Source organism: Schistocerca serialis, chromosome 3, assembly GCF_023864345.2.
Source record: "Schistocerca serialis cubense isolate TAMUIC-IGC-003099 chromosome 3, iqSchSeri2.2, whole genome shotgun sequence".
In the NCBI taxonomy this organism is placed as follows: domain Eukaryota; kingdom Metazoa; phylum Arthropoda; class Insecta; order Orthoptera; family Acrididae; genus Schistocerca; species Schistocerca serialis.
Genome location: NC_064640.1, coordinates 982866827 through 982894625, shown reverse-complemented (window position 1 = coordinate 982894625; position 27799 = coordinate 982866827). Strand labels below are relative to the sequence as shown.

Here is a 27799-nt window from a genome sequence, read left to right as displayed (position 1 = left end):
CATGGCCGGACACTGTCCATATTCAGATGTTGCAACACCTTTCTCTTGCAGGCAAGCAGTTTCTGCTTAACACATACAACCACATCTGGGCAGAGGGCAGATTTCCTGGATGCTGGCATGAAGCCACTGTCATGCGTATACCTAAGCCCAGTAAGGACAAAAACCTTACTTCTAGTTACCGCCCCATCTCTCTTACCAGCTATGTCTGCAAGGTGATGGAACGTATGATTCATGCCTGGCTGGTATGGTGTCTCGGGTCTCGCAGTTTACTGACGAAAGCACAGTGTGGATTTAGAGCACGGCGTTTTGCAGTTGTCCATCTTGTTACTTTGTCCACCCATGTCATGAATAGTTTTCTGCGGAAATCCCAGACTGGTCATGTTTTTAGATTTGGAGAAGGCCTACTACACCTGCTGGAGAACTGGTATCCTCCATACTCTTTACACATGGGGCTATGGGGCTTTACGTAAAAGTACTTCATCAAAATATTCAATACTTTGGTAACAAAAATTTAGAAGCAGAAGTACTCCTGAGTGAAGTAAGACCAGACATATAACGTGTCAGTGAACATGGACTACCTGAAAGTAAAATCGGTAATGTTGCAATAGAGGACTAAAACTAGAAAAATTACTTCTGCAGATCTAAATATAAGGGTGGTGGCGCGTGTGTGTGTGTGTGTGTGTGTATATATATATATATATATATATATATATATATATATATATATATATATATGTATGTATGTATATATATATATGTATGTATAGACACACACACACACACACACACACACACACACACACACATATATATATATATATATATATATATATATATATATATATACACACAAAACAGGTACTCTCCTAAAGAATGTAAACAGTGAAGCTGCTACATTGCCCATTGCTAGAGAAAGACTTCGAATTTACTGGTATAGTGACAGAGGATTTTAGTGTGTTTTATGTGTACAGATCACCATGTGGCAATATTAGCATATATCTGAAAAAAAAAATTGCTAGCTTATTGAGAATGAATATGAAGAGAAAGCTTATTATATGTGGAGACTTCAACATTGACACGGGAAAAAGACACAAAAATAAGACAGGATTTTGAAAAATTGTTAATACAGCATAACATGAAAGTAACAATAACTGCACCAACAAGAGTGACTTCACAAAGTGAGACAGTTATTGACAACATAATTACTAATATGTGTAACTATGAGTCACATGTAATTCAGACAGAAATATCTGATCATCATGGACAAATAATCAGCTTTTGCAGAAGTAATGACACAGTATCAGAACCAAAACAAACAACCAAAGAAATTAGGATCATCAGTGAACAAAATATCAACATCTTTAGAACAATGTTAAGTAAGGAAACCTGGAATGAAACCCTACAGGCCCAGAGTGTAAATGAAAAATATGACGCATTCATTTCAACAATTAAATACCATTTTAATGTAACATTTCCCAAAGTAAAGAGACAAGAAAGACTGCAAGATCAAACACAGTGGATTACCAGTGAAATACTAGAACAGCGAAGGAAGCTGCAGGATCTCAATGCTGAAAGAAAGGAAAAAGATGGGTCAAACAAAGAAGAAGGTATTAGGTCAATTAAAATAGACAACACAGTGGTCACAGATGGTATGGAAATAGCAAACATACTGAATAATAACTATATCAGTGTAGTAGAAAACTTAAAATTGGAAAGAAATAGTCAAAAACAGAAGAGCATTAAGGTACCAAAAAGATCATGCATTACTGTGTTCTCAAGACCAGTCACGGAAGATGAACTACGGAAAACTATACAGAAACTGAAGTCCAAGAAATCAGCTGGTGATGCTGAAATATCAAATCGTGTAATAAAGCTGGTAAGTGAGCAGATAATAACACCACTGCTGAACATAGCAAACTGTTCTTTCAGAGATGGAATTTTTCCAGAAAAACTGAAGATAACCGAGGTGGTGCCAGTGTACAAGAAAGGGTATAACGATGACCCCAACAACTACAGACCATCAAAATATCCAAGGGTGTGCTGCCGGTCTATAGTGTCCAACGGGCACAATATTTCGGCGATCATACATGTCGCCATCATCAGATGAACTGACGGACTGAGCTCCTGTGAACGTGCCGGCACGGAGATCCGTACGCTGTGGCTGCTCAGAGGGAACTGGGTTCGATTGCGGCGGCGGCAGATTTAAATACCCTCCGTCCACGGCCTGCTCCCTCCGCCGTCTGCGCCCCGCGCCACGGTCGCGCGGTGGAACAGATTGCGACGGCATCTGAGATGATGTCGATGTGATGGCTCTGTCCGCCGTGGTCGTCACAACTATACGTTTGCTCGATTTACTCTTGATTAACCCGATCGCTGGTTCCCAAGCCTTGCTAAGATTATAGCCACAGTTTCGGTTTATGAGGTCGTCATTGGTGCGAATTTCGATGGCCTCTCTAACAACGCTGTCCCAGTATCTCGACGTCTGTACCAGAATCCTCGTGCGGTCATACTCCATGGCGTGATTTTCCGACAAACAATGTTCAGCGACTGCCGACTTGCTCAGATACATCAGTCAAGTGTGCCTCTGGTGTTCACGGCATAGATCCTCGACGGTACGCATCGTCTGACCAATATACGACTTGCCACATTGACACGGAATCTGGTACACGCCGTCCTTCCTCAAACTGAGGTCATCTTTGGCGCTCCCCACCAGTGCACGAGTTTTATTTGGAGGACAAAACACAGTTCCGATGCGGTGTTTCTTCAGAATGCGTGCGATTTTCCCCGAGAGTGCACCTGTGTATGGAATAAATGCAGTGCCTACCTCTTCCCTCATGACTTCATCCATCTCAATAGGTTGTGCTGCAGTGGTTGGGCGGAGAGCACGTTGAATCTGCCACTCTGAGTACCCATTTTTTCGAAATACAGTTCTCAGATGTTCCAATTCCTGGGGTAGACTCTCTGCGTCTGAGATATTGCGCGCCCTATGTACTAGAGTTTTAAGTACCCCATTCCTCTGTGAAGGGTGGTGGCAGCTGTCTGCGTGCAAATACAGATCAGTGTGCGTAGTCTTCCGATACACCCCATGACCTAGGGTGCCGTCAGCCCTTCTCTTGACCAAGACGTCAAGGAAAGGTAATTTACCCTCCGTTTCAGTCTCCATAGTGAATTTGATGTTGGGGTGTATGGAGTTTAGAAGTCAAGGAGTTTATCCATACCATGTGGCCAGATGACGAACGTGTCGTCCACGTAACGGAAAAAGCAAGTAGGTTTCCATACGGATGACGACAGGGCTTCCTCCTCGAAGTTCTCCATGTACAAATTCGCTACCACCGGTGAGAGTGGGCTACCCATGGCGGAGGGTATTTAAATCGGCCACCGCCGCGACCGAACCCAGTTCCCTCTGAGCAGCCGTAGCGTACGGATCTCCGTGCCGGCACGTTCACAGGAGCTCAGTCCGTCAGTTCACCTGATGATGGCGACATGTATGATTGCCGAAATTTTTGTGGCGGCGTTCGTAGCGACAAACAATTCGCTGTAGAAACGGCTTACGAAGTCACCGCCACACTTTTAATAGCGGGCCGACCGGTCCGCTGGAACAGTGAACAGAAAGATGAAAACCCAAACACTCTGATTAAATAAAAGTCGGTACTTATCTTTATTAACGAAGATACAGAAACACAGTAGTGAACTCCGTGTCTACAGAAATCTGTCTAGTTAGAGTCGGAGCGGCTAGGTCAACGTCGGCTGACGACAAACAACTACTCTGCTGCGATGAACACACAACTGACTAGCAAGTACACAATTCGGTGGCGAGTATACAACTGAGCGGCGAACACAGAACTGTCCTAGCGCTCGCGACTCCAGCGCTTAAGAAACCAGAAGCCAGCGGTGGCGCGCGCAGACTTGCGGCGATTTCCTGTCTCGCTGGCGCTGCTTATGCGGACGGCGTCCGGACTTTGATGCTGCCAACCTTTTGGCAGCGGGCTCGGGTGGCATTACTGGCTAGGATATAACAGAAATATTGTGCCCGTTGGACACTATAGACCGGCAGCACACCTGTGGATATTTTGATTATCAAATACGCCGGGAGAAACTCAAGAATCACAACTACAGACCAGTTTCACATATATCAGGTTTCTCGAAAATCCTGGAAATGCTTATGTATACTTTGTTATGTTTGTCCAAATAATTAACTTTCTCATACCCTCACAACATGGTTTCAGAAAGGGTAAATCTATAGAATCAGCAATTGCCAGTCTAACAGAATACATTTTACAGTCCTTAGATGAAAAAAAGGTTGTCTCTGCAATGTTTCTGGATCTTTGAAAAGCATTTGATATCATTGACCATGAAATCCTGATACAAAAAAATTAGGCAACTATGGCATTCAAGGGCAACCAGGTGAATGGATAAAACCATACTTCTGCAACTGCAGGCAGTATGTATCATTAGGAAACTCATACCAGTCAGAAACCAAACCCATCAAATATGAAGTGCTGCAGGGTTCGGTAATGGGCCATTGTTATTTAATGTGTTTGTTAATGATATAGGTGTTGAGGAGGAAGAAAAGAAAATATTGTATGCTGACGACATGAAAATACTAAATAGTGACCAAAATGTGGAACAGCTTGAGAGAAGAGCATACATATCTGCAAATGTCACAGCTCAATGGCTGTTGGAAAGTGAACTGGTTATAAATCTAAAAAAGACTACATATGCAGCGTTTAAAAACAAGAAGGCTGTAGACATGGATTTAGAGGTTGATGGAACAAGGCTGGAAGAAGTAGAATCTGCTAGATTTTTAGGTATTCTTGTGGATAATGAACTCAAATGAAAAAAAAAGTATTAATAATGTCTGTAAGAAACTGAGCTCTGTCATATTCTTAATGATGCAGCTATCACAGTATTCAGACAAGAACCTTCTGTGTACAGTGTATCGTGGACTTTTCGAACCATACTTACAGTATGTAGTGACTGTGTGGGGAAACTCAAACAAACAAGAGACAAAACGAGTGTTCACATTACAAAAAAAAAGCAATTAGGACCATTTTAAGAAGAAAGACCTCTGAAACGTGCAGAAACTGTTTCAAGAAGTTAGGTATCTTAATTTTTTCATCGTTGTATATATACAAAACGATAATGTACATCACAAAAGGTAGTGAGGACTGGGTTACAAATGCTAGTGTACACACCCACAATACAAGAAGGATGAATGAAGTACGGAGCATACCCCATTGACTGGCAATGCTAGAAAAAGGACCCCAGTACTCTGGTGTCAAGACTACTAAGAAGTCTGCCTAAAAACCTGCAAGATAGTGTATTTGACTATGACTTTCCAAAGAAACTTAGACTATCTCATTGAAAAAGTTTTAGAGTGTTGCAGAATACTTATGCAATTAAATTTGAATATATTGTTATTCATTATCAATGATGATGTAAAAATGTAAGCTGAAGGGGTAGAAAAAAATGATAATGAATGTTACTACTTTGACATGCCCTATATTACACATACATATACTGTACACAGCATAATCTTACAGGATCGTATAAAATTCAGTTCAATTCCGTGGCCGCCTGCCCTGTATCCTTCAGGCGTTTTTACAAGATTGTGTTTTGAAGGTGCGTGTAGGTTCTGCATTGTCAGACACCATTTATCCAGGAAAAGGGTGTACCTCAGCGTTCGTCCTGAGTCGTTGTCTTTGCTGTAGCCATTGCCATTAACCCGATCGTGGCCTGTCTCCCACCGGGCATTTCTGGCTCCCTTTTTGTTGATGATTTTACCATCTATTGCAGTTCCCCATCGACCTGTCTCACTGAGTGGTGCCTTCAGCGATGTCTTTTCATCCATCATTTCATTATCCATTAGCTTACACCAAATGGAAAGAGGCAGCTGTGATGAGCGTAATTTTATGATGAGTTTATGCAAAGGAGTTCTAACTGCTCTGTTCAGTGCATTCTTCAACCACCTGTACCTGTTCATGCAATGAAAACTTTTTGAGGTTCCTTGTATGGGTTCCATCCTTGTATGGGTTCCATGTCTAGCTCTTCATCAGATGATGAAACTTCTGAAACATCAATTTCTGAATGACTGTTGTAATCAATTTTTTTTGTTTTGAGCATTCTGGGATGTCTCCTCTACAATACTAAAGTCTGAATCGGTGTTTTGTCCAACCAACTCTGCACTATCGATTCAAAATTTCCATCAGTAACACATACCTGTTTTTTGGTATATGTCATTGATCCACCTTGAACCTTTTATTATCAGACGATCCGGCTGCTTCCAATGTTTATCTGTACAATCTAAAGCAGAATAACAAAATAAACTCTTTATTGTAAATAATTACGCTAACTCTTAGGTGCAGTCTGAGAGACTGCAGTCAACATTTAATTAGTTCTAACTCACCTATCTATTGGAACAACTGGTTCACTCACAACTATGTTATTCTGCTTGCACTTTTCAGAAGCTACTGAAAGGGTGGGGGGAAACTGAGCGAGAGAAAGTAATGTAATCACGTGATGGAACATATGCGTGGTCTCACAGACTGCACCTCAGCAGTTAAAGGTTAAATACAACTCCTGCTCAGCAGAAAACTTTCAGGTATTTCCAATCCACCACTCTTACCCTAAATGCATGCAGCATACTGTCCTGGCTTGGAGGTCTGATGTTGATATACCTCTAAGAAATCCTTATCAAGCTTGGAACCTGTAGTAAAGACACACTGGTGGCTGCTCTTGGATTTCTATCAGGGTGACTCCTATGGTGATGGGAATGTTGGCTTTCCTCACTTTAAAAGAAACCAGCAGTGGTTACGCCACCATGGACCAAAACAATACATTTACATAATTTTTCATAGGTTCACGTAAACTGCAAACAGTGTGAACACAAACTATGCTACAAAGCGAGCTGGTGCAGTGGTTGGCACACTGGACTTCTTAGCACATTGGACTCGCATTTGGGAGGACTACGGTTCAAACCCACATCCAGCCATCCTGATTTAGGTTTTCCGTTATTTCCCTAAATCGCTTCAGGCAAATTTCGGGATGGTTCCTGTGAAAGGGCACAGCAGACTTCCTTCCCTAAACCGACGGGACCGATGACCTCTTGTTTGGTCCCCTCCTCCAAATCAACCAACCAACCAGCAAACTATGCTATACTTTAAACTGGAATTAAACTAGCATGTCAGTAGCATTGCATAATAAAAAGACACTAAAAATTCTCTAATATATGAATCCTTTTCAAAAAATGTCAGATACACTGCTGTGAACTTCACCAAATTTACCAAATGTGACAACAGTGTAAAACTTGAACACAGTTTATGCTCTCTGTGTTGTAGCTGTTACTCAACAATTTTGCTACCATGATCTGCAGTGTCTTGGTAAAGCATAGTTAAATTTTGAAGTTAATAGCCAATTTGATTTCATAGTTACAGCAGAAAAAATGCTGAAATATGTCGAGAGTCATGACAAAAACCACCTGGTTCTTTTTTTTTTTTTTTTTTTTTTTTTAAAGTTGTGCTGACTTAGTTTCACTTCTTACTCATCAGGACTTCTGATATTAACTTCCCAGAGAGTACTAAACAACTGTAGGACGTAATAAAATATGTCAGATTTGAGTACCAGTGAAATATGGGTGCATTTTCAATGCGTTTCAGCTTTGACATCATTTTTGGGACTTTTATGCTGTCACTGCAATGCTAAATATAGTTTTTCAAGGTACTTATAACATAGTATTTCTAATGAAAATGGTTTAAGAGTTTACAGAAGACTTTTGTGAAAGTGGGCTAAAAAACACGTTTTTGACATTTTTACAAAAATCTTCAGTTTTGCCCTCAGTTTGTAAGCTATGGAAAACTGGCACACACATCAAATTTTATATTCTGAAACCTTGTATTGGTAAGTTATTACATACAAGATTCCAGGTTTATCAAGCAATCTTTTTTAAAAATTATTATTTTGCTCACAAGTGTGTGCAGAAAGTTGTTTAAAATGGCCAAGTTTATTTTCTTTAAAAAAAATATTGCCATAGCTATTATGTCTCAAAGGTGTCAAAAACTCGGGATGCATTCTTGAAAGCTGCGCCATGGGGGTCAAACAAATGATTATATCTCGAAGTACTGAATTGATGATAGTGAAACTTTACTGATGTTTATTGGGAACATGGTTTTGTTCACACACAACTTTGTCAAAATCCATGATGGTCATGTGGGAACCTCTGGACCACATTAGCATGGAATATCTGCGCAAAATGTAGAAAATGACTATCCTGGAACCTGAGGCACTGTACCCTGGCCGATTGGCGGTTTGTCCATCTAATAGCTTCCAGGGGCAGGAAAGATTAGATTTTCTGTCTTTCATATGATTACTGACCGATTTTAAAAAATTAAAATGCTGTCATAATCTGCTCATTAAGAAGTATAGTCCTTGTTAAAACATTTCAGTAAGAAAAGGACTAAAAATAGAAAGTATTGGTTTGTCTTGAGGCAGGGTAACTAATGGCTTGCAAATACCTGGACTTCATTAATTCAGTATTGAAGAATAAGAGCACTTAGTGACTTAAAACAAACTTTATACATAATTTCTAACCTTTTGTACAGTTTTCTCACTTACATGAATAAAGCAAATGTTTCACATAGTAACTCATTTGTGATCATACATTTGAAGCTGTTTTATATACAAGAGTCTGACTCTAAAGAATCATCAGTTTACTTGTAACATCTTACACAAGAAATGCATACAAACAGAATACACACAAACCACGATAGAACGTGCTGTAGTGCCAGTTGGAAAACTGATTTTTATTGATAATATCCAGCAGTTGTTGCATCCTTCAGAGAATGGCCTCTTCCCCACCACAAGTGGTGCTTGCTCTTCATTTTAAAGACATACTATACAGGTGTAATTGTTGTTCAGTTAGTTACTTCGACGCAAATTTTTTAATGTATTACTGTAAATGTGTTTTTCCCCCCATAGGATGCAAATAGCAGCCAGCAAGATGTGATTGAACCACCCCCTAGGGAGGAACCTCATCTGGAGCCAGTTAATGGTGTAGTTCAGCCTCCCTTTTACCCACATCCAGACCGTCCAGGCCGTGTTACCAATCAACTTCAATTTCTTTTGAAAGCAGTGCTCAAGACAGTATGGAAACATCAATTTGCATGGCCATTTTATCAACCGGTGGATGCTAAGAAGCTCAATTTACCTGTAAGTACTCTGCAACATGAAGTTTTGCAGCTGTGATGATGTTTCGTATTGTTACAGTGTTTTATATTGTGTAGTATTTCAGTGTACTAAGTGGTTACACTCACAAATTTTCTGAAATTGTACAATACTATTATCAAGCTTGGCAGTTCCTGATCTCGTGTAGGAAAATTATGTGGTTCAGAAGTGTTCCATAGTTCTAATAAACATGTCGTAAGGAACACTTATGATCATCATTGTTGTACACGACACAGAACTGGCAACACTGTTTCTTTGATGAGGTGTCATTACCCGTGGGAATAAGTTTGTCGCCGAATAGAAGTCTGCTCGACCAGTCCTGCAGGCCACCCCGAGCAAAGAGTGTTTGCCCCGTAGCAAATTGTAATTGAAGGTCGTTTGCTGTTTCTCCCAAGCAATTTTTATCAAGGTTTCTCTTGATGATCGCAAATCAGCTCTGTAATTGTACAAACAAATTTTATTTCTACAATAGGGACACTTCTCAAAAATGCAAATAAATGTAATCAGTCAAAAGTAACACTTACACACATTCCTAACGAATTAAGCACTTGAAAGCAGGATTTATTGCAATAATAGTTTTTTGAGAAATTATTGGATTTATGCAGTTGCACAATTTACACACTCGTCGCCATCCATGGCATGTTTGCTCTATATTGTTAAGCTTGTTTGGTATGTAAAATGTAGGTACAAAAATCTCCTTATGTAGATATAACGCTGGATAGCTTCCAATTTCTTCTCAGCTTCTTAAAAATATAAGGGGTGATCAAAAATGTTCTGTTCAAATGCTGCACTTTCCAGAATCAGAATGCTAATCATGCAAGATTGCTGTGAGCATTGAGGCAATCACCAGCTTGAAGATTCGTGTTTGGTAAAACACCTTGTCCTGCTGTGTGAGAGAGTCTGTAACTGTTTCACTTCACATCCTTGTCCAGCAGAAATTGTCAATACTCCAAGGCCTTTTTTAAGGGACTGAAGATGTAATAATCACATGGGGATAGTTCAAGACTCTAGGGTGGTGCTCTAGTGTCGCCCACTTGGGTTGACGTAACTTCCTGTGTTACAACATTTGCGATATGAGGACGTGCATTATCATGAAGCAGCAGCACTAATTGTCATTGTTTTCGCGACATTTTGCCTTAATTTCGTGCAATAATTTCTCCAGCGAGTTGTGCTGAACTCTTCCCCAGTAATGGCGACATCAGGTCCCTAGAGATCAATAATCAGTGGCCCTCAATAATCTAATAATGGGGTGAGCATCACTTTTATAGCAGATGGCTGGCTCTTGAACTTCTTGGGATGAGGGGACGATGGATGACACCATTGGATCATCAAAGCTCTCGACTGATTCCCAGTGGTGATACCAAATTTCGTCACCTACAGCAGTGTGCTCAAGGACTGTGTTGCTTTAGCATTCAAATGTATCAGTTGCTTATGCAAACAGTCATTCAGTTTACAATCAGTACCCAATACAATCATAGTGGTTATATTTGTTTCCTGATTATCAGACGATAGCAAGAGTAAGTATGAATAAATTTATCAGAATGTAAGCCATCACCTGCGAGCTGCAGCGCTGTACTCACAGATAGCACAAGTGAACAGGCACCTCACTACTGTCTACCTTTTTTCATCTAGTGGCTCGTGTCCTACATTAAAACAAATATGTACAACAAAACACAGAGATTTCACTGCTTGAAATAATAGTTTCACTGATCAGTAACAAGTGTAGAAGGCTCATCACAACCACTAATCAAGTAAAAAATTGAACATGGCTCCTCTAGTGTATACAACTTGGGTATCTCTAAGTATCGTCTTGATGCTACAAACATAATCCTTTATTTTTGCACAGTGTGCATAAGGATGAGGTAAATTATGATGACATTATATTTTTTACCTTGAGACTAAACAAGTTTAAGAAACAGTTTTCGCCTCCTGTGTGTTTCTGTGCACATTCTTGACCACAACCTCATTTTGTATGTCACTACAATCATTTGTAAATGAACGTCATTTAATCCGTGCGCTGAACAACTGCATCTTCAAGAAAACTGTGAGGCTGTAAGCAACTTCAGTATATTATCACATTCTTCTCTGTCATAAACAGTATTCTTTTGCTCAGGTTTAATATGTTATGAGGGAAACCCAATAAGTAATACACACATTTTTTTTCTTGGTTAGTTTTGTTTGAAAAAACTCAGAATTTGTTGTGGTTGTGACTATACACAGCCTTCAAAATGTCATCTGTAATGAAGGTGCATTTCAAGCATAGACCTGCCATCGAGTTTCTTATGGCGGAAAACAAGAGCATCGCAGGTAATCGTAGGCACTTGCAGAAAGTCTGTTGGAAACCTGGCAGTGACTAAAAACCACGGTGAGTCGTAGAGCGAACAGTCTGTCGTGACATCGAGGTCACACAAATCTGACGGATCTCCTGCATGCCGGCCAGCCCCACACAGCTGTGATACGTGCTATGTTGACTGTATGGACATTCTCGTTAAATGTGATAGACGGATGATATTCAGGCACTTCACTGCTCAACTGGATGTTCCTGTTGGTAGTGCTGACACACTCATCCACTGAAGAATGCACTCCATCGGAAGCAGTACGTGAACGATGGGGAGGTTATTGATGCAGCAAGATGTTGACACTGGCTTCAACCATGTGGGCATACAGACCCTCCCAGTAAGGTGGTGTATGGACACTGTATTGAAGAGAGATTATGCTGAAAACTAAGGTTTTGTAGCCAAAAGAGTGGGGAATAATATATGGAGTATTGGAATCCTAAAACCAACCTGCTTTCAGAAAAATAATTATTGCATTACTTATTGAATGCCCCTCATATTTCCTTCCAGTTTAATGGAGTAGAGTGATAAAAGAAAGACAATGAAATATATTAGCACAGTGTAAATAAGATTTATTTTGTTTCACACTTGAATACACTATAAAGAAACTACCTAATTTTTAATACCTTAAATTTTGAGAGTTTTACGAAACTTGTCTTCCAGTATTATTCTGCAACTGTAATACAGTTTGCATTTAGCACAAGATTTAAAATTCTTATGTTCTCCATATTTATCATTGAGCCAGTGAAATTTGTCAAGTCTGTATTTCATTTAGTTAAAGATCCTAAATCTAATATTTCCTTATCAGTAAAATGCAAACCAGGATTCATATGCCTGTAAAACATTTCAGTACCATTTATTAACTCAGTAATTGGAGCTCTGAGCCCAGTTGAAGAATCTCACAAACTGACAGTAAAGTAACTTTTATGGAGAAAAAATAAATTGCTCTCCTCTTGAAGTTCATTACCACAAGTATTTCCTTATATCTCAAACAACCATACTTTTAGGTTCATTTTTGTACTAAGTAGCCAGAAAAATTTGCTATTGGGCTCCTCTCAGAAGAAAACTACTCTTCAGTATCAGTGGTACGCCTTTCTCAATCCACAGAGGAGGGATTTCCACGTTTCAAGAGCTCTCCAACAGCCGAGGTTCATAATCTTCCTTTTCTAACCCATAGTTATTCAGTATCAGCATATGATCAGTGTTACCCTTACAGTTTGAAGTGCCAGGAGGTTTCATATGAGAGTTAATAGAGCTTGTGAGGAACAACTTGGTGTTCTTGCTGTTGGGTTCCATTTGTAGCCACCTTCGACGGTACACTCAAAATAAATTCTCTAGTGCGTCTTGATTCTATCTACCACTCAGCAAAACTTAACACTAACAATTTGTTTAAAAAAAAAAAGCCTGTACTGCATGTTGGTGTGATTTTACCTGTCATTTTGTCAATTTCACATACTGCACATAAAACTTCTTTTGTCCTTTCAGTTGTTTCCGTTACTACTAGGCTTTGTTCTGATAATACACACCTATATGGGTTTGAGGTAATTGCTGTCCTGCAATTCAGAACATCAAACAATTCAACAGTAATTTGAAAAAAAAAAAAAGATTGCTATTCTGCTATTCACTAGATAGAGAAGGCTTCTTAAATTCCGTAAAACAATCTGTATTCTCTGCTATATCACTTTGCAATTCTTTAGTTGCTGTAAAAGTATTGTCAGTTAGAGAAACAGTGTGGCTGAAGACCTGAAGTGCCACTTTTACATTCATTTTGTGGACTTTGCTAACAGAGCTCTTTATATTCAAGCTTTTTAGGCTCTAAATATTTAGATTTCCTGCTTGTTACATAATTTAGTTTACATTCACAGCAAGAAACAATTTAGTTGTGAATGCAAAATCACGATGTTTTGCAAGCATTATCATAATATAAAAATGCAGTAAATGAAGTGGGCAAAAAGGAATACAAACGTCTCAAAAATGAGATAGACAGGAAGTGCAAAATGGCTAAGCAGTGATGGCTAGAAGACAAATGTAAGGATGTAGAGGCGCATATCACTAGGGGTAAGATAAATACTGCCTACAGGAAAATTAAAAAGACCTTTGGAGAAAAGAGAACCACTTGTATGAATATCAAGAGCTCAGATGGAAACCCAGTTCTAAGCAAAGAAGGGAAAGCAGAAAGGTGGAAGTGATATGTAGAGGGTCTATACAAGGGTGATTTTTTTGAGGACAGTATTATAGAAATGGAAGAGAATGTAGATGAAGATGAAATAGGAGATATGATACTGCTTGAAAAGTTTGACAGAGCACTGAAAGACCTGAGTCCAAACAAGGCCCTGGGAGTAGACAACATTCCATTAGAACTACTGACGGCCTTGGGAGAGCCAGTCCTGACAAAACCCTACCATCTGGTGAGCAAGATGTATGAGACAGGTGAAATACCCTCAGACTTCAGGAAGAATATAATAATTCCAATCCCAAAGAAAGCAGGCGTTGACAGATGTGAAAATTACCGAACTATCAGTTTAATAAGCCACGGCTGCAGAATACTAACACGAATTCTTTAAAGATGAATGGAAAAACTGGTAGAAGCAGACCTCGGGGAAGATCAGTTTGGATTCCGTAGAAATATTGGAACACGTGAGGCAATACTGACCCTATGACTTATCTTAGAGAGAATAGATTAAGGAAAGGCGAACCTACGCTTCTAGGATTTGTAGACCTAGAGAAAGCTTTTGACAATGTTGACTGGAATACTCTTTCAAATTCTGAAGGTGGCAGGGGTAAAATACAGGGAGCGAAAGGCTATTTACAATTTGTACAGAAACCAGATGGCAGTTATAGGAATCGAGGGACATGAAAGGGAAGCAGTGGTTGGGAAGGGAGTGAGACAGGGTTGTAGCCTCTCCCCGATGTTATTCAATCTGTATATTGAGCAAGCAGTAAATGAAACAAAAGAAAAATTACGAGTAGGAATTAAAATCTATGGAGAAGAAATAAAAACTTTCAGGTTCACCAATGACATTGTAATTCTGTCAGAGACAGCTAAGGACCTGGAAGAGCAGCTGAATGGAATGGACAGTGTCTTAAAAGGAGGATATAAGATGAACATCAACAAAAGCAAAATGATGATAATGGAATGTAGTCAAATTAAATCCGGTGATGCTGCGGGAATTAGATTAGGAAGTGAGACACTTAAAGTAGTAAATGTGTTTCGCTATTTAGGGAGCAAAATAACTGATGATGGTAGAAGTAGACAGGATATAATATATAGACTGGTGTTTCTGAAGAAGAGAAATTTGTTAACATGAAGTATAGATTTAAGTGTAAGGAAGCCGTTTCTGAAAGTATTTGTATGGAGTGTAGCCATGTATGAAAGTGAAACGTGGACGATAAATGGTTTGGACAAGAAGAGAATAGAAGCTTTCGAAATGTGGTGCTACAGAAGAATGCTGAAGATTTGATGGTGTAGATCACATAATTATTGAGGAGGTATTGAATAGAATTGGGGAGAAGAGTAGTTTGTGGCACAACTTGACTAGGAGAAGGGATCGGTTGGTGGGGCATATTCTGAGGCATCGAGGGATCACCAATTTAGTATCGGAGGGCAGCGTGGAGAGTAAAAATCGTAGAGGGAGACCAAGAGATGAATACACTAAACAGGTTCAGAAGAATGTTGGTTGCAGTAAGTACTGGAAGATGATGATGATGTTTGCACAGGATAGAGTAGCATGGAGAGCTGCATCAAACCAGTCTCTGGACTGAAGACCACAGCAACAACAACATCATTATTATGATCTCATTCTGTGGTATTCCCTTCCATTCACTACTGAGTAAATGCCCATGGAAGAGACACAAAGTAATAGAAAAGGATGGCAGAGAGTGTGAATGAATTGCTCACTTAATCCTGGTTTACACTGGAACTGACACAGGGGAATGAAAATTTTCTCTGGTGATTCCAGGAAAACATTTGATAAAGTTTGTTATGAGTGTGTGTGTGTGTGTGTGTGTGTGTGTGTGTGTGTGTGTGTGTGTTTTCAGCTGGTTGTTAGTCTTTAATGAAGCATCAGAGGAAGCTCATGTTGTCTCCTCTTCTGTGCTAACATCACAGAGTGTATTCTTCAGCTGTTTTGCACAGTGTTTTTTCTAATAAATGTTATGCTTTTAAATTTCCACTTAGTGTAATGAGGAATCAGCAAAAGGTATCAGCAGATATGTATGTAAAGTTTTGGAATAATGGTAAAGAAGGCTGGAGCTGATACTCAGTTTTAAATGCACTACCTCCAATATTTTTCGTGAATACTTACAAATTCTTACACCTACATACTTATTTCCCTACTCCATTTTGCTCTCTTTGTCAAAAACTGGGGACAAAAAAATCCTATCTCAATATCAAAGATTTACATCATAGTGTATCTAGTATTACCTTGTGAAACCTGTGAGGAATGTTACAGAAAAGAATACACAGTGTTAGTAGAGTTGGCCTACTCTACTTGTTCCCTTGTGTTATCTTCCATTACCTCCATCATAAATGCTTGTTTAAAGATACAAACAAATGGTGGTGAACAATGGCAAATGGTCTGTGAATGCTGGTTCGCTTGTTTGCTTTGATATGCTGCCGTGTAAAATGAGCTTTACACATGCTCACAGCTGAAATCGCTTCCACTCACTCTGAAATACAGTAGGCTGTAGAAAAGGGAAATATCATGTGATGACTTTTCCTTGATTAGGAACCTTAGTCATAATACTCTTCTTAAATGAAATTATTGCCATTACTTGGCTGTAAGGTGTTATATATTTATTTCACTATGATGATTTCAGCTGTAGAGCCATTTTAAATTGCAAGGTGGAAACTGAAGTAATGCTCCTTGAACTGTTGATCAAATTGCAATTTTCACCTTGCACTTGGAAATGGCTCTACAGCTGAAATTGTGATAGTGAAATAAATGTATAAAAAAACATAGTCAAGTGCTGGTGGTAGTTTCATTTCAAAATATCATGTGGCTCCTGTTCAGGAAGCATTATTGCCACATTATATCAATGTCAAAGATCAACAAAATTAAGACAGGCTTTAGTGTTCAGCGCTTTTTATTAGTTACAATTTTTTTCCTTCACCTCTGAATTCAAATTTAGCTTCCATAACATTTTTTGTTCATGACTTGTCTGTCTGCTCCTTCCACAGTTCATGTGCAGACTCGAACTGGCAACACTGTCAGAAACAGCAGTCCTCCAGAAGCCAGACAGTGGAAAGTGACTTGGGACAGAAATACACTACCATGTAACTCTGATGATGTATTGTAGAACTCACTCAAACGTAAAATAAAACCTGAACTTTCGTGTACATGATTGGTTAACCTTTCTAATTTGCGGGTAATTCAGTAATGTGCAAAGTGTACCGTTCCAAGACATATATTCACAGGAAATAGTATAGGAGTATGGTGACAAAGGTATTTGAGTCATAATTCTCATTTATTGCACATACACTACCAGCTACTCTCTTTGTGCACTAAGAGTGATATCTAATAACTGGCAAATGAGTACTGTAACTATGGCAGTGAGGTAGATAGAAGCCTAATCATACTGCTGACACATTTGTATTCAGGGTCAGTCAGTTTGAAGGTTAGTTTTTTCGAATATTTGTCTTATATGGTTGTGTTCTCACTCAGCATGGAAAATCTTTAACTCTAGAACGGCTGGAACATAGTGTACATTTGCACGTTTTGCAGATATAACTTGTCTTATTCCTACACTTCTTCATTTGACATTGTTTCCTCATTTTATTTCCTTCCACAGTGTTTCCAAATTCAGCTCCTGTTTCTGCCAGGTTACTTTTACAGTCCATGTACCCCACACGAAACTCCTCTGCTAGCTTCAGGATATAATTTCGACGAGTGATCTTATAAAATACGTGAACTGGCCATTTACGAGTACCAGCTCTAACATTGTATTTTCTTGCCATTTGATCCACCACATCAACACCACATTTTGTATTGTTGTAGAAATCTATTGTTTCTGGTGGTTTTTCCTCCGAACCTGTTTGAAGTTCATCTTATGAACGCAAAGTGCTATACAGAAGCACATTCTTGTTTCATTTGCCTTGATATGCAGTGAGAATGCTACTAGAATGTTTGAAGGGATCCGAGTGGTAAAGATCAGCCTACATTGCCTTCACAGCATTTGAAATTTCTCTCCTTGATCGTCTAATTGTTCTAACAATGCTAGTACCATAGTTCTCAACTTCTCGCCCAGCTTCACTGTTGTAAAAAATTTCCTGTAGTCACTTTTCGCTCCTTCTTTTGAAATGGCTCCATTGACTTCATTACTATACTTCCAGGAAGAGTCTGGTCACGTGATATGTTGTCGTCATTTCCTAAATAAGGGAACCCATTGCACAGAAACTTTGAGTCAGTGTAGACAAGAAGACAAAATGTTATACCAAATTTATCTGGTTTGTTTGGCATATACTGTAAGAGTGGACACCTTGTTTTGCTTGGAAAAAGCTGTTCATCAGCAGTCAGATTATCACCTGGAATATAGGTCAAATGGCAATTTTCAATTTGTTCCAAACTTTTGATACTAAAGTGAATTTATCTGTCTTCAAACATTCTGATCTTGTGTGTCTAACGTCGAAGTGCAAAAATGTTATAATTTCTTGAAAGCAGTTTCTCGCCTTTGTATCACTGAAGACAGGTGGGCCCCACTTCGTAGACCACAGTTAATAAAGTTCAGTACTATTGTCTCCAAGAACACTGAGAGCATACAATAAATCCCCAAAATTACACTCCACAATTCATTTCGTAGAACACATTTTGCCTCAGTTTCCATTCAGTGTTTTATGTCATTCAGTATTGATTCATCGATAAACAAACGCCATGCACTCACTACACTGACATCAGAAACATACCGCTCTGAATATGGTTTATGTCCTGGATTTTCTCTGATGATGGTATACTCGCCAATCTGCCAGATGTGGTCTTTCCAAACTCTGCAGCAGTTCACTCTGTGATGCCATCAATACCCAGCAACATATTACGTTGTCCTTGGGAGGCATGTGTTGATCTGTCCCTTTTGATGTCTTGTTTTACATGATACATTTTCTACAGCTGTAATAAAACAATAGAAAACTTCAAATTAGAAGTGTCTGCCCAGAGTAATTGTCATCTAAATCCTGAATTTTATATGAAAGTTGAATTTTGACATGTAAATAACACATTTCATAATTATTACTAACCTGGCTGAAAATCACCCATACATTTTTCAGCATAAGCTGAATCACTACTTTCAGAGTGATCGTTTGGTTGACAGTAATCTTCGTCCACATCTTCTCTTAGGTCTTCTGCATCTAGGCCACATTCTGCTTAAGACTTACCATCTGGAATATCATTTAAGAGTGCGAACAATTCTGCATCGGTAAGCGACAGAGATCTGTGAGCCTTGATTACTATGTTGCTATGAGTTAATGAATGACAATATGACCGGAGACTCAGAGACAAACAATGAACATAAGTAAATTAAGAGTTTCATTATTCTGCATATTATTGCTGTTTAGAGACTGATCGTTAAGATTTAATCTCAACCAGGAGGAGGACATGTTGTGAGACATTTTATTACAATAATCAATACAGCAGTCAAAATGACTATTGCAGTTCTAGGTATACTTCTTAACAACATCCTAACCACTTTTCAAAAAATAAATATATTTAGTATGGGTGATTCTGACCTTTAACCTGGGAAAGTCACCGAAGCTTATTGTAATACGACAAAAACTGCAGTCAAAATAACGTTTTGAAAACTTGTTGCAGTCAGTTTGACCGCTCTGGTGGTTCTAATGTTAAATGTGACATTTCAAATGTATCTTGCTGTTCTAAAGACATGAATATATGAAAATGTAGAAAGTATGACTAGAGCTACTCGAGTTTGTTTTTTTGTGTACTACTGTTAGAAATGGAGAATGACTTCAGTGTGTCATTTGTTTCAATGTCCTTGCTACTGATAATGTGCTTCCCAATAAAATGAAATGATATTTTGAGTCAAATCATGGTAGTTTGGTAAAAAAACCACGAGAATACTTTCCCCACAAGTGTCATGTTAGCATTTCATATATATTCATATCAAAAGGCCATGGACCCAAAAAGTTTGAAAGGCACTGTTTTAGAGAAAATGAATGATTACTCAACACCACTTAACTACCACCACCACTAATGTGAAAATCATTTGTGAGTGGTGCAAAGAACTACATAATGAAGGCTGCGAAAGTTCAGTAAGTCTATCTACTGCATAGCTTTTGCAGATAATCATCTGATCTTTTCAGGTTCCCCAGGCCCATCCACAAAACAAATTCAAGAACTTGAAATCTAATTGTAGTAGGCATGCAACCAGATCTCCTTTGAGGAAGCAGTTTACAAGAGACGTCTAGCCAGTGCTCAGAGAAGCAGATGTAAATTTAAAAAAATGACAGTAAAAATTGGAAGGGGAATGGTATAAGTTAAAAGTATCTAATATAGTTGATAGAACCAAATATTGATAAAAAGCTCAAGGCTCAACAAGATGGATATGACATACCAGCTGACTAGAAATGTTTACATCAAATGCTGCACATTACGTGATGCTATGGTGCAGTTATCGTACTGGACACACGGTATGCAGCAGATGACCTCAAGATTTCTTGGAAAGGTGTGAAAGAGAAGTTAGGATCTAAGAAAAGGAAGACCTTAGGTCCAATACAAGAAAACTAAATTAAACGATGGCATAGCTACAAACTGCACTTCCATTTAAAAACTGCTTTCTATGAACACACAACAGCATCGATCCCAGTTTTTCCCTATTTTCTGAAGAGTGAGTGAGTCCCTGGTTCAGGGAGGTCCGACATAACCTAAAAGAGATGGAGCCACATAGGAAGACGCGCAGGAATTTAACCTAGCCAAGAAGAAACTTGGAAGACATCAGCGCTTTAAAAAAAAAGCCAAAGTTGAAACTAACAATAAATAGATTGAACAAAGAAGGGAGGCTCACTGAAAATGAATGAGAGGATACTGGGTATGCATTAAAGTGCGAAGAAAGGCTTGATCAGAATAACTTGGTGTGCAGTTGGCCTAAACAGTAGACACAGTGCGTATAATATGTTCCCCGATTCTCTGTACACAGAACAACTTGGTCAATATGTTCAGTGTATTTTATATCTTTGTGGTTATGATCTATCATCATTTGGGTAAAGTTTACTAGAGGTATCAAATAAGAAGTTTTGCTTGCTAACTCACTCTATCCTACCATGCCCACGCACGACTTTCCTGATTATGAATGCTCAAAGCAGGCTGTGGTCAAACAAGGCACCCTAGGGACAGGACGGCAGTTTAAGCTGTACACATATACACCTGAGTGGCAGTTTGTAATCGTGACATCATTGTTATCCTTAAGAGAAACTAGATTGCTTTATGCAATAATCAAATTTTGAGAATAGTTTGGAATGTCACAGGAAACTATGTAACTACCAACTTTTGTCAGTCTTGTAATGAATCATCACATAGCTGATTTTGATAACGCCAATCTGCTGTAATGATTCAAATGTAAATATGTGAACTTGACGACCCAACAAATTAGAAATCTAACAGGAACAAAATTGGCTCCAAATTATTCCCTGTAAGCGTAATTACAGTGAATTGATTGATTTCAGATCAAGTTTGCTTTGTCAGTCAGAGATAGTGTTAGTGTACTGCCAAAATACTGGTGATACTGAAAGCAGCATTTTGCAATTACACACAATTTTCGCTTGCTAGACATACAGTGTGAGAACAGTAATTTAAACGTATGCACCCTTGTGCCTTTGTGCTCATATTACTATGACTTTTGAGCTCGTGCACCCATAACAAAACAAACTTAACTGTTGGAAACTTCTCATCTTCCAGTGTTCCTGTTGCACCTTTGAATAGCTCTAAAAAGTCAAGAGTTCTTTTGCAGCATTGTTGATGTAACCAGTAAGTTTTCAGACAAACCTTTCTCCTAAAGCAGTTCAACAGTTTTGTCTTATTGGTTTGGTAGATACTGTAGCATTCTAATCAAGCTGTTGTATGTACTCTGTTTCTTGCTTCAAGCTTGTCTGTATCAAATTCATGTCACCAGTTTCCATCATGAAATGGTCATTACATTATCTTCAGCATCGTATGTCGTGAAATAAACCACTCCAAGCCCATGTATCAAATACGTGTTATATAACACGTGTTTTAGGACTGTGTTCAAAACGTGTAATGCAGGCATAATGCTGAAAGGATTGCCATGCCTTGCACGTATTAGTGCCTTCTTCAGGGGAAAAAGAAATATTACTAAAATGCTGGAGATTTACACCTAACAATTAGAATATGTTTCCTTGATGTTCTTAATGAATTACTCATACTTACTTCACTTTCAGGTTTATGCTAATTTTTTTATGTTGACATCAAAGTGTATTTATGAACTAGAAGAACCAGATAGAAAGAAATCCATCAGAAGAAGCTGAAATGAACTATAGTTCTGCATTCTTCACACACAAAAGCTTCGAACTACCAATGTATTGTTGAAATATGGAACTTGTGTGTTCTTAAAAAGTAATTTCCCACCATCTACAGTTTCCTGACTTTTACACATGTTTTAAAAGTACCATGAAAAATGTAAAAGAGGGATTTCACTGTAGTTACATTCTATTGCTGCTGATATTTACATGTTCTCTGTAGGATAAAATAAGTTTTCCATGTTGACTTCTCTACATGTATTGGATAACTGAGTGATGTTTCTCCATGTGACACAAAATGAATTAATCTGACACCGAATTTTTAGTGAGCTATAAATTACTATTTTATTCTGAGAATTTCTTCATTAACCATTGATATACCGTAAACCCCGTTTTTATGTTCCTGCATTTTATGTATTACCGCTTTTTATGTTCAATTTTGTCGCTCTCAACAGAAGTCCCATTCTCTAAATGCAATGCTTTCCCTTCATAATGATTCTGTTTTACAATATTTCCTTCATTTTAAGTATTTTTCAACGTTATCATGACCTTTAACACTGGTTTTCGTACAGATTTCTGCAAAAAGTGCATCATATTCCTGCTCAAAGTCAGCCTGTAAACAAAACAGAAAACACAGACTATATGCAAAGTTATTGGTCTTGTAGCATAGTGTTGGCACAATAATCAAGATTTTCATTGTCAACATGTCTGGTCACCGCCACTTGTATTATGGGTCACAGTGTTTGTAGGAGTGGGAAAGTATGCCAAGTTACTACCTTTATGGTAATCATGATCTGATGATAGTGACTCTAGCAGCAACCTTCCTCGTGCTCATCGTATTGTATTAAAACCGCTTTAACTCAAATTCACAGTCATCCATACTAAGCCCAGAATCTTAGGTTGGTATGACCTGATGTCAGGTTTAAACATTCCACCTCAAGATGCTCGGTAACATTATGACAATTGCCACCCTCTTTCTCACCCACTTTGTCCCAGAACTGAGTGACCTTGTTGGCAACAAACTGTAGATTTTTTTGTGCCTATTGTTTTAACCAGTATTGTGTTAAGTTTTATTTACCATAATGATTGTAAATAATAAGTCTCACATTAGAACAAGAACATCTTTTCAGTGTGGTTTGACGAAAGATTTTTGCTTGCTTGTTTTATTTTCATCATTTGACATGGCCAGAGCAAAGAGGGAAACCTGTGCACATGTTTGTGTGTAAGCACTTGGCCACTGCCTTTGTGATTGATGCTTTGTATACTGTGGAGAGGCAGTTAGAGCTAATTGGTGTCAGAAAGAAACAAAAACAATTATTTCAATTCTTTTTAAATGGTCAATATTTAAATTGTTTCAATTTCATATACTGAACAATATAAAGAGTGACAGGAGTAACTTACTCATTTTTGCTTGTTGTGTTTCCTACACACATCAAAAGTTTTGCATCACCCCAGTTCCCAAAACTCCTGAAGATAGACGTTGACTGTGAATATTGTATCACAGACACAGTCCCTTTGACTGTTCAGAGATGTCACTAAACCCACCCAAAGATGTAAACAATCGTGCACGAGCAGCGCCTATTAGACGGCAACTATGACAACATGCAGTGCTGTACAGATAGACCCAACAACATGCCGAATGGACCGCTCAGGATTGGCATCACATTCTCGACACAGATGAGTGTCGCATATGCCTTGAACCAGACAATTGTCGGAAACGTGTTTGGAGGCAACGTGGTCAGGCTGAACACCTTAGACACACTGTCCAGCAAGTACAGCAAGCTAGAGGCTCCCTGTTGTTTTGGGGTGGCATTATGTAGGGCCGATGTACACCGCTGGTGGTCATGGAAGGCGTTGTAAGGGATGTATGATACGCTAATGCCATCCTCCGACCGATAGTGCAACCATATCGGCAGCATATTGGCAAGGCATTTGTTTTCATGGACAACAATTCGTACCCCCAACGTGCACATCTTGTGATTAACTTCCATCAGAATAATGGCATTGCTCGACCAGAGGGGCCAGCATGTTCTCCAGACACTAAACCTATTGAACACGCCCGAGATAGATGGAAAAGGGCTGCTTATGGACGAAGTGACCCTCCAACCACTCTGAGGGATCTACGCTGAATTGCTGTTGATTAGTGAGACAATCTGGACAAACAGTGTCTAAATGTACTTGTGGATAGTATGCCACGAAGAATAGAGGCATGCATCAATGCAGGAAGACATGCTATTGGGTATAAGAGGTACTGGTGTGTACAGGAGATTGGACCATCACCTCTGAAGGTCTCGCTGTATGGTGGTACAACATGCAATGTGTGGTTTTTATGAGCAATAAAAAGGGCGGAAATGATGTTTATGTTGATCTCTCGTCCAATTTTCTGTGCAGGTTCCAGAACTCTTGGAACCGAGGTGATGCAAAACTTTCTTTGGGGTCAATCCACTGAAAAATGTGAAAAGGGGGTTTTACTATACTACACAAAAGACTTAATTTTTCAGTTCTCAGCTGATCAAATATTTTCTGGTACTGAAACATGATTTTAACCTTCAACAGTGCTTTTTGCGTGAGAGAAATGCCAAGTTGCACCATTGTCTGAATTCCATCGCAAACAGGTCCCCTTATTATTGGTTGTAAGCTGGTTATCAGGTGTGAGGGCAAGGGTACATCAGCTCTTGGGGGGGGGGGGGGGGGACGACAAGTTTTCCCAAACTACTAAGGTGTTTATAACGTAAATTGTTTGAACATTTGGTTTTGGTTGGATTTCCAGGTTTTTGTTGATGTGCTAATTTTTTTGGCTCATTATTTTATCAGAAATTCCTTCATAGTATTTAATCCTATATATCTTTATCATTTACCCTACTACTACTACCACCACCACTGTGAGAAACTGAACTTGGGTATACTACTGGAGAAATAACTTTTAGCATGATTTTTTATTTATTGAATTTTTTTGTTTCACTTTCCAGGACTATCATAAAATAATAAAGCAGCCAATGGACTTGGGGACAATAAAGAAACGTCTTGAGCATAACTATTATTGGAGTGGAAGAGAATGTATTCAAGATTTCAATACTATGTTTACAAATTGTTATGTCTATAACAAACCTGGTGAAGATGTTGTGGTCATGGCCCAGACCCTTGAAAAGCTCTTCCTTACAAAAGTAAGTAATTAAGTGAATTTAATTAGAAATCTGATCACTATGAAAATAAATATTTCACATCTCATATTTGGCAAAAAAAGTAAAGAAAACAGTATTGTGAAGGCAAAGCTTTGTGCTTGTGGCTTCCTGTCTGCAATTCTGTGTAGCTTTGTGATCTGAACAATATTTGAAGCATCAGTGCCAGGAAGGAGGTGTTGCAGAGTTTCATTAATTGGCCTTCAGTGCCGTCTACTGATTTGGTCAGTATTTCTGCAGTAAATACCAAACTGCATCTTTTGTATGGTGTCCAAAAGGCCTAAGATTATATAGTAAACCATTTGTAGTTTATAAAACATTTCCTGCTTCTGCATTGTGTGAAGTTTGTTAAGAAATAAAATTACATGAAGTCTGAAGTTCGACATGTCTGCTTGGAAATATTACAAACATAATAATTGAATATGTGGAGGAGAATGGAGATATATTTATGAATATTGCTGAGTAATATCAAATAAATGCCCTAATACAGAATTTAGCCATATGCTATATATTAAGTCTGCACAATTGAATGCAGTTTTTGGTGTTGCAGTGCTTAAGAGACTCCAGTAACTGCCATCTTCACATTTTTTTCGTCCTTGGTGACATTAAAATGATGATATTGTCTTGACAAGATGCAGCACTTTGATTGCAAAATCAGCTTAACTTTGCTTGAAGTTCTATGCAAAGTAAATGTTCCTTGTCATGCCAGATCACCACAGCCACAGCATACGTGCAATGTAGAGTCTCTCATAGATTTGCTGCCCAAGCAGTGTTAAACACTAACTGTTGGTGCAGATTTAAAAAGGTACTTGTAAAACAGTGGCCTTTTTGTTGTGCACTGTGTTGCCTAGTTAGAGAAGAAAATTTTGTGTGTGCAAAATGACTGTCTTAAAGAGTTGCAGCACTCTATTACAAGAATGTGTTAGTATTGTTACGGAATTAATAAGAATATATTACCTGCAAAGGAAACTGAAGACCTTCTCCCCATGAAAGACCTATTGTATTGACACTCGAGAAACAGGAAAGGGAGGTAGTAATAGTGAACACTTCAGTATTTTTACAAGTGGAGCTCTTTCACACACGATACATCTATACACCAATGCCATGCATAGAATAACAAACTTAGACCAACACTTGTAACAATGTTCCTTGGACACTATCAATCAACCAACCGGCATTTTCTCACAGAATATGTGAATCCACATATCATCTAAGTAACCCAGTGGGTACATCCTAAAGATCTAATATAGCTTGCCCTTTTTGAAACTGTCTTATTATTCATATATAACTTCTTTCTCTGGCACCTTCTGAAAACAATTTCATTGACAGAATAATTTTTTTCACATGAGGAAGACGTGGGTCAAGGGGGAGTGGAAAATGATCAGAGAACAGACTGACTGAGTAGTGGTGTACTTCCAGATTCCAGCTACCTCACATTAAAACCATTCACTCTGGTAGGCATTCGTATTGAAACTTAAACACAACTGTGAAAAGATGTCATTCATACAATGTTTGTGGTGCTCAAACAATTTCTTACCAGTACTTCCGTGATGACTATCAGTCGTTAAAAAAAAATTGTAAATTTCTATTTAATTGATAACTTATTATGTGCTTTCTACATATTAAATAATTTATTTTCTTTCTTTGTCATATATTTTGGAACCAAGGTACTGAAAACTGTTATTGATAGTGAAACCCAAGCAAGAGTAAAGAAAAAATTAGAAGTAAAACAAAATTGACTTCAGACTGAGATTGATCACATCTCTGTACTAAACTGGTGCCTTACACACAAAGCCATTGTAGTGTTTCAAAATCTGAGGCCATTTCACAGGAATTAAGGAAATTCATCTCGTCCAATTTCTCAGAATATCCCCAGAATGAACTCCCAGAATGATATCCTCATTCAGTCTGTTCTCTGATCGCACCATGCCTTACCCTTCTCAGAGATTCTTTGTTAGCCCAAATGTCAGGTTCTTTGTGCAATAAGCTGAGCAATTCTCATAAAGTTAGAATTTCTTGAATTGTTCATAATATCACATAACTTACTGTTCAATTCCTCTTGTCTCAGTATTGTGTCCCTCCTGTTGCAATATGCACACCATTGATTTAAACACTGTGCTTAAATGAAGGTGGGCGAGCAGCACAATATGTTGTGCATAGGAAGGGGGGGGATTATGAAATATCGTTAGTTTTGTTGTGTCGGTTAAAGTTGCCCATGTGGATGGATGTTGGAATGCTGTCTGTTGCCTCTGGTACAAGTATCTCAGCATCTTCAGTTCTAAAACATGTTGTTCTTATCAGCAATTTCATGGTGTGTATATATATCCCGGGAAATCTGGGCAAAACTCAGGAACTTTCTAGAATTTTGGGAATTTTTTATTGTTTTAGTCTTCAATTAAACTTTTGTAGCTTTTACTGGTAATAACTGATACTCTAACATAAAAGTTTACTTTAGCCCACTACTGCAGAATAATACAGCAGCAATAAAACATGAATGAGATAATAACACCAAAATGAAATTTCAATTGCAAAGAAAATGTGCCATTTACAACAAAACACCGTGCACACATGAATGATTGCCGGCAGCA

The 27799-nt window shown here is 38.5% G+C and overlaps 1 protein-coding gene across 12 annotated transcripts in view; it reads left to right on the top strand.

Annotated features, from left to right (window-relative positions):
• LOC126471427 (homeotic protein female sterile-like) overlaps positions 1-27799 on the top strand; it is a 349857-nt gene that overhangs the window by 44674 nt on the left and 277384 nt on the right. For all 12 annotated transcript variants that reach the window (XM_050099579.1, XM_050099580.1, XM_050099573.1 and 9 more), the window contains exons 4-5: positions 8974-9204; positions 25002-25196. In XM_050099579.1, the coding sequence (XP_049955536.1) occupies positions 8974-9204; positions 25002-25196 (426 nt within the window). The remainder of the gene's footprint in view (positions 1-8973; positions 9205-25001; positions 25197-27799) is intronic.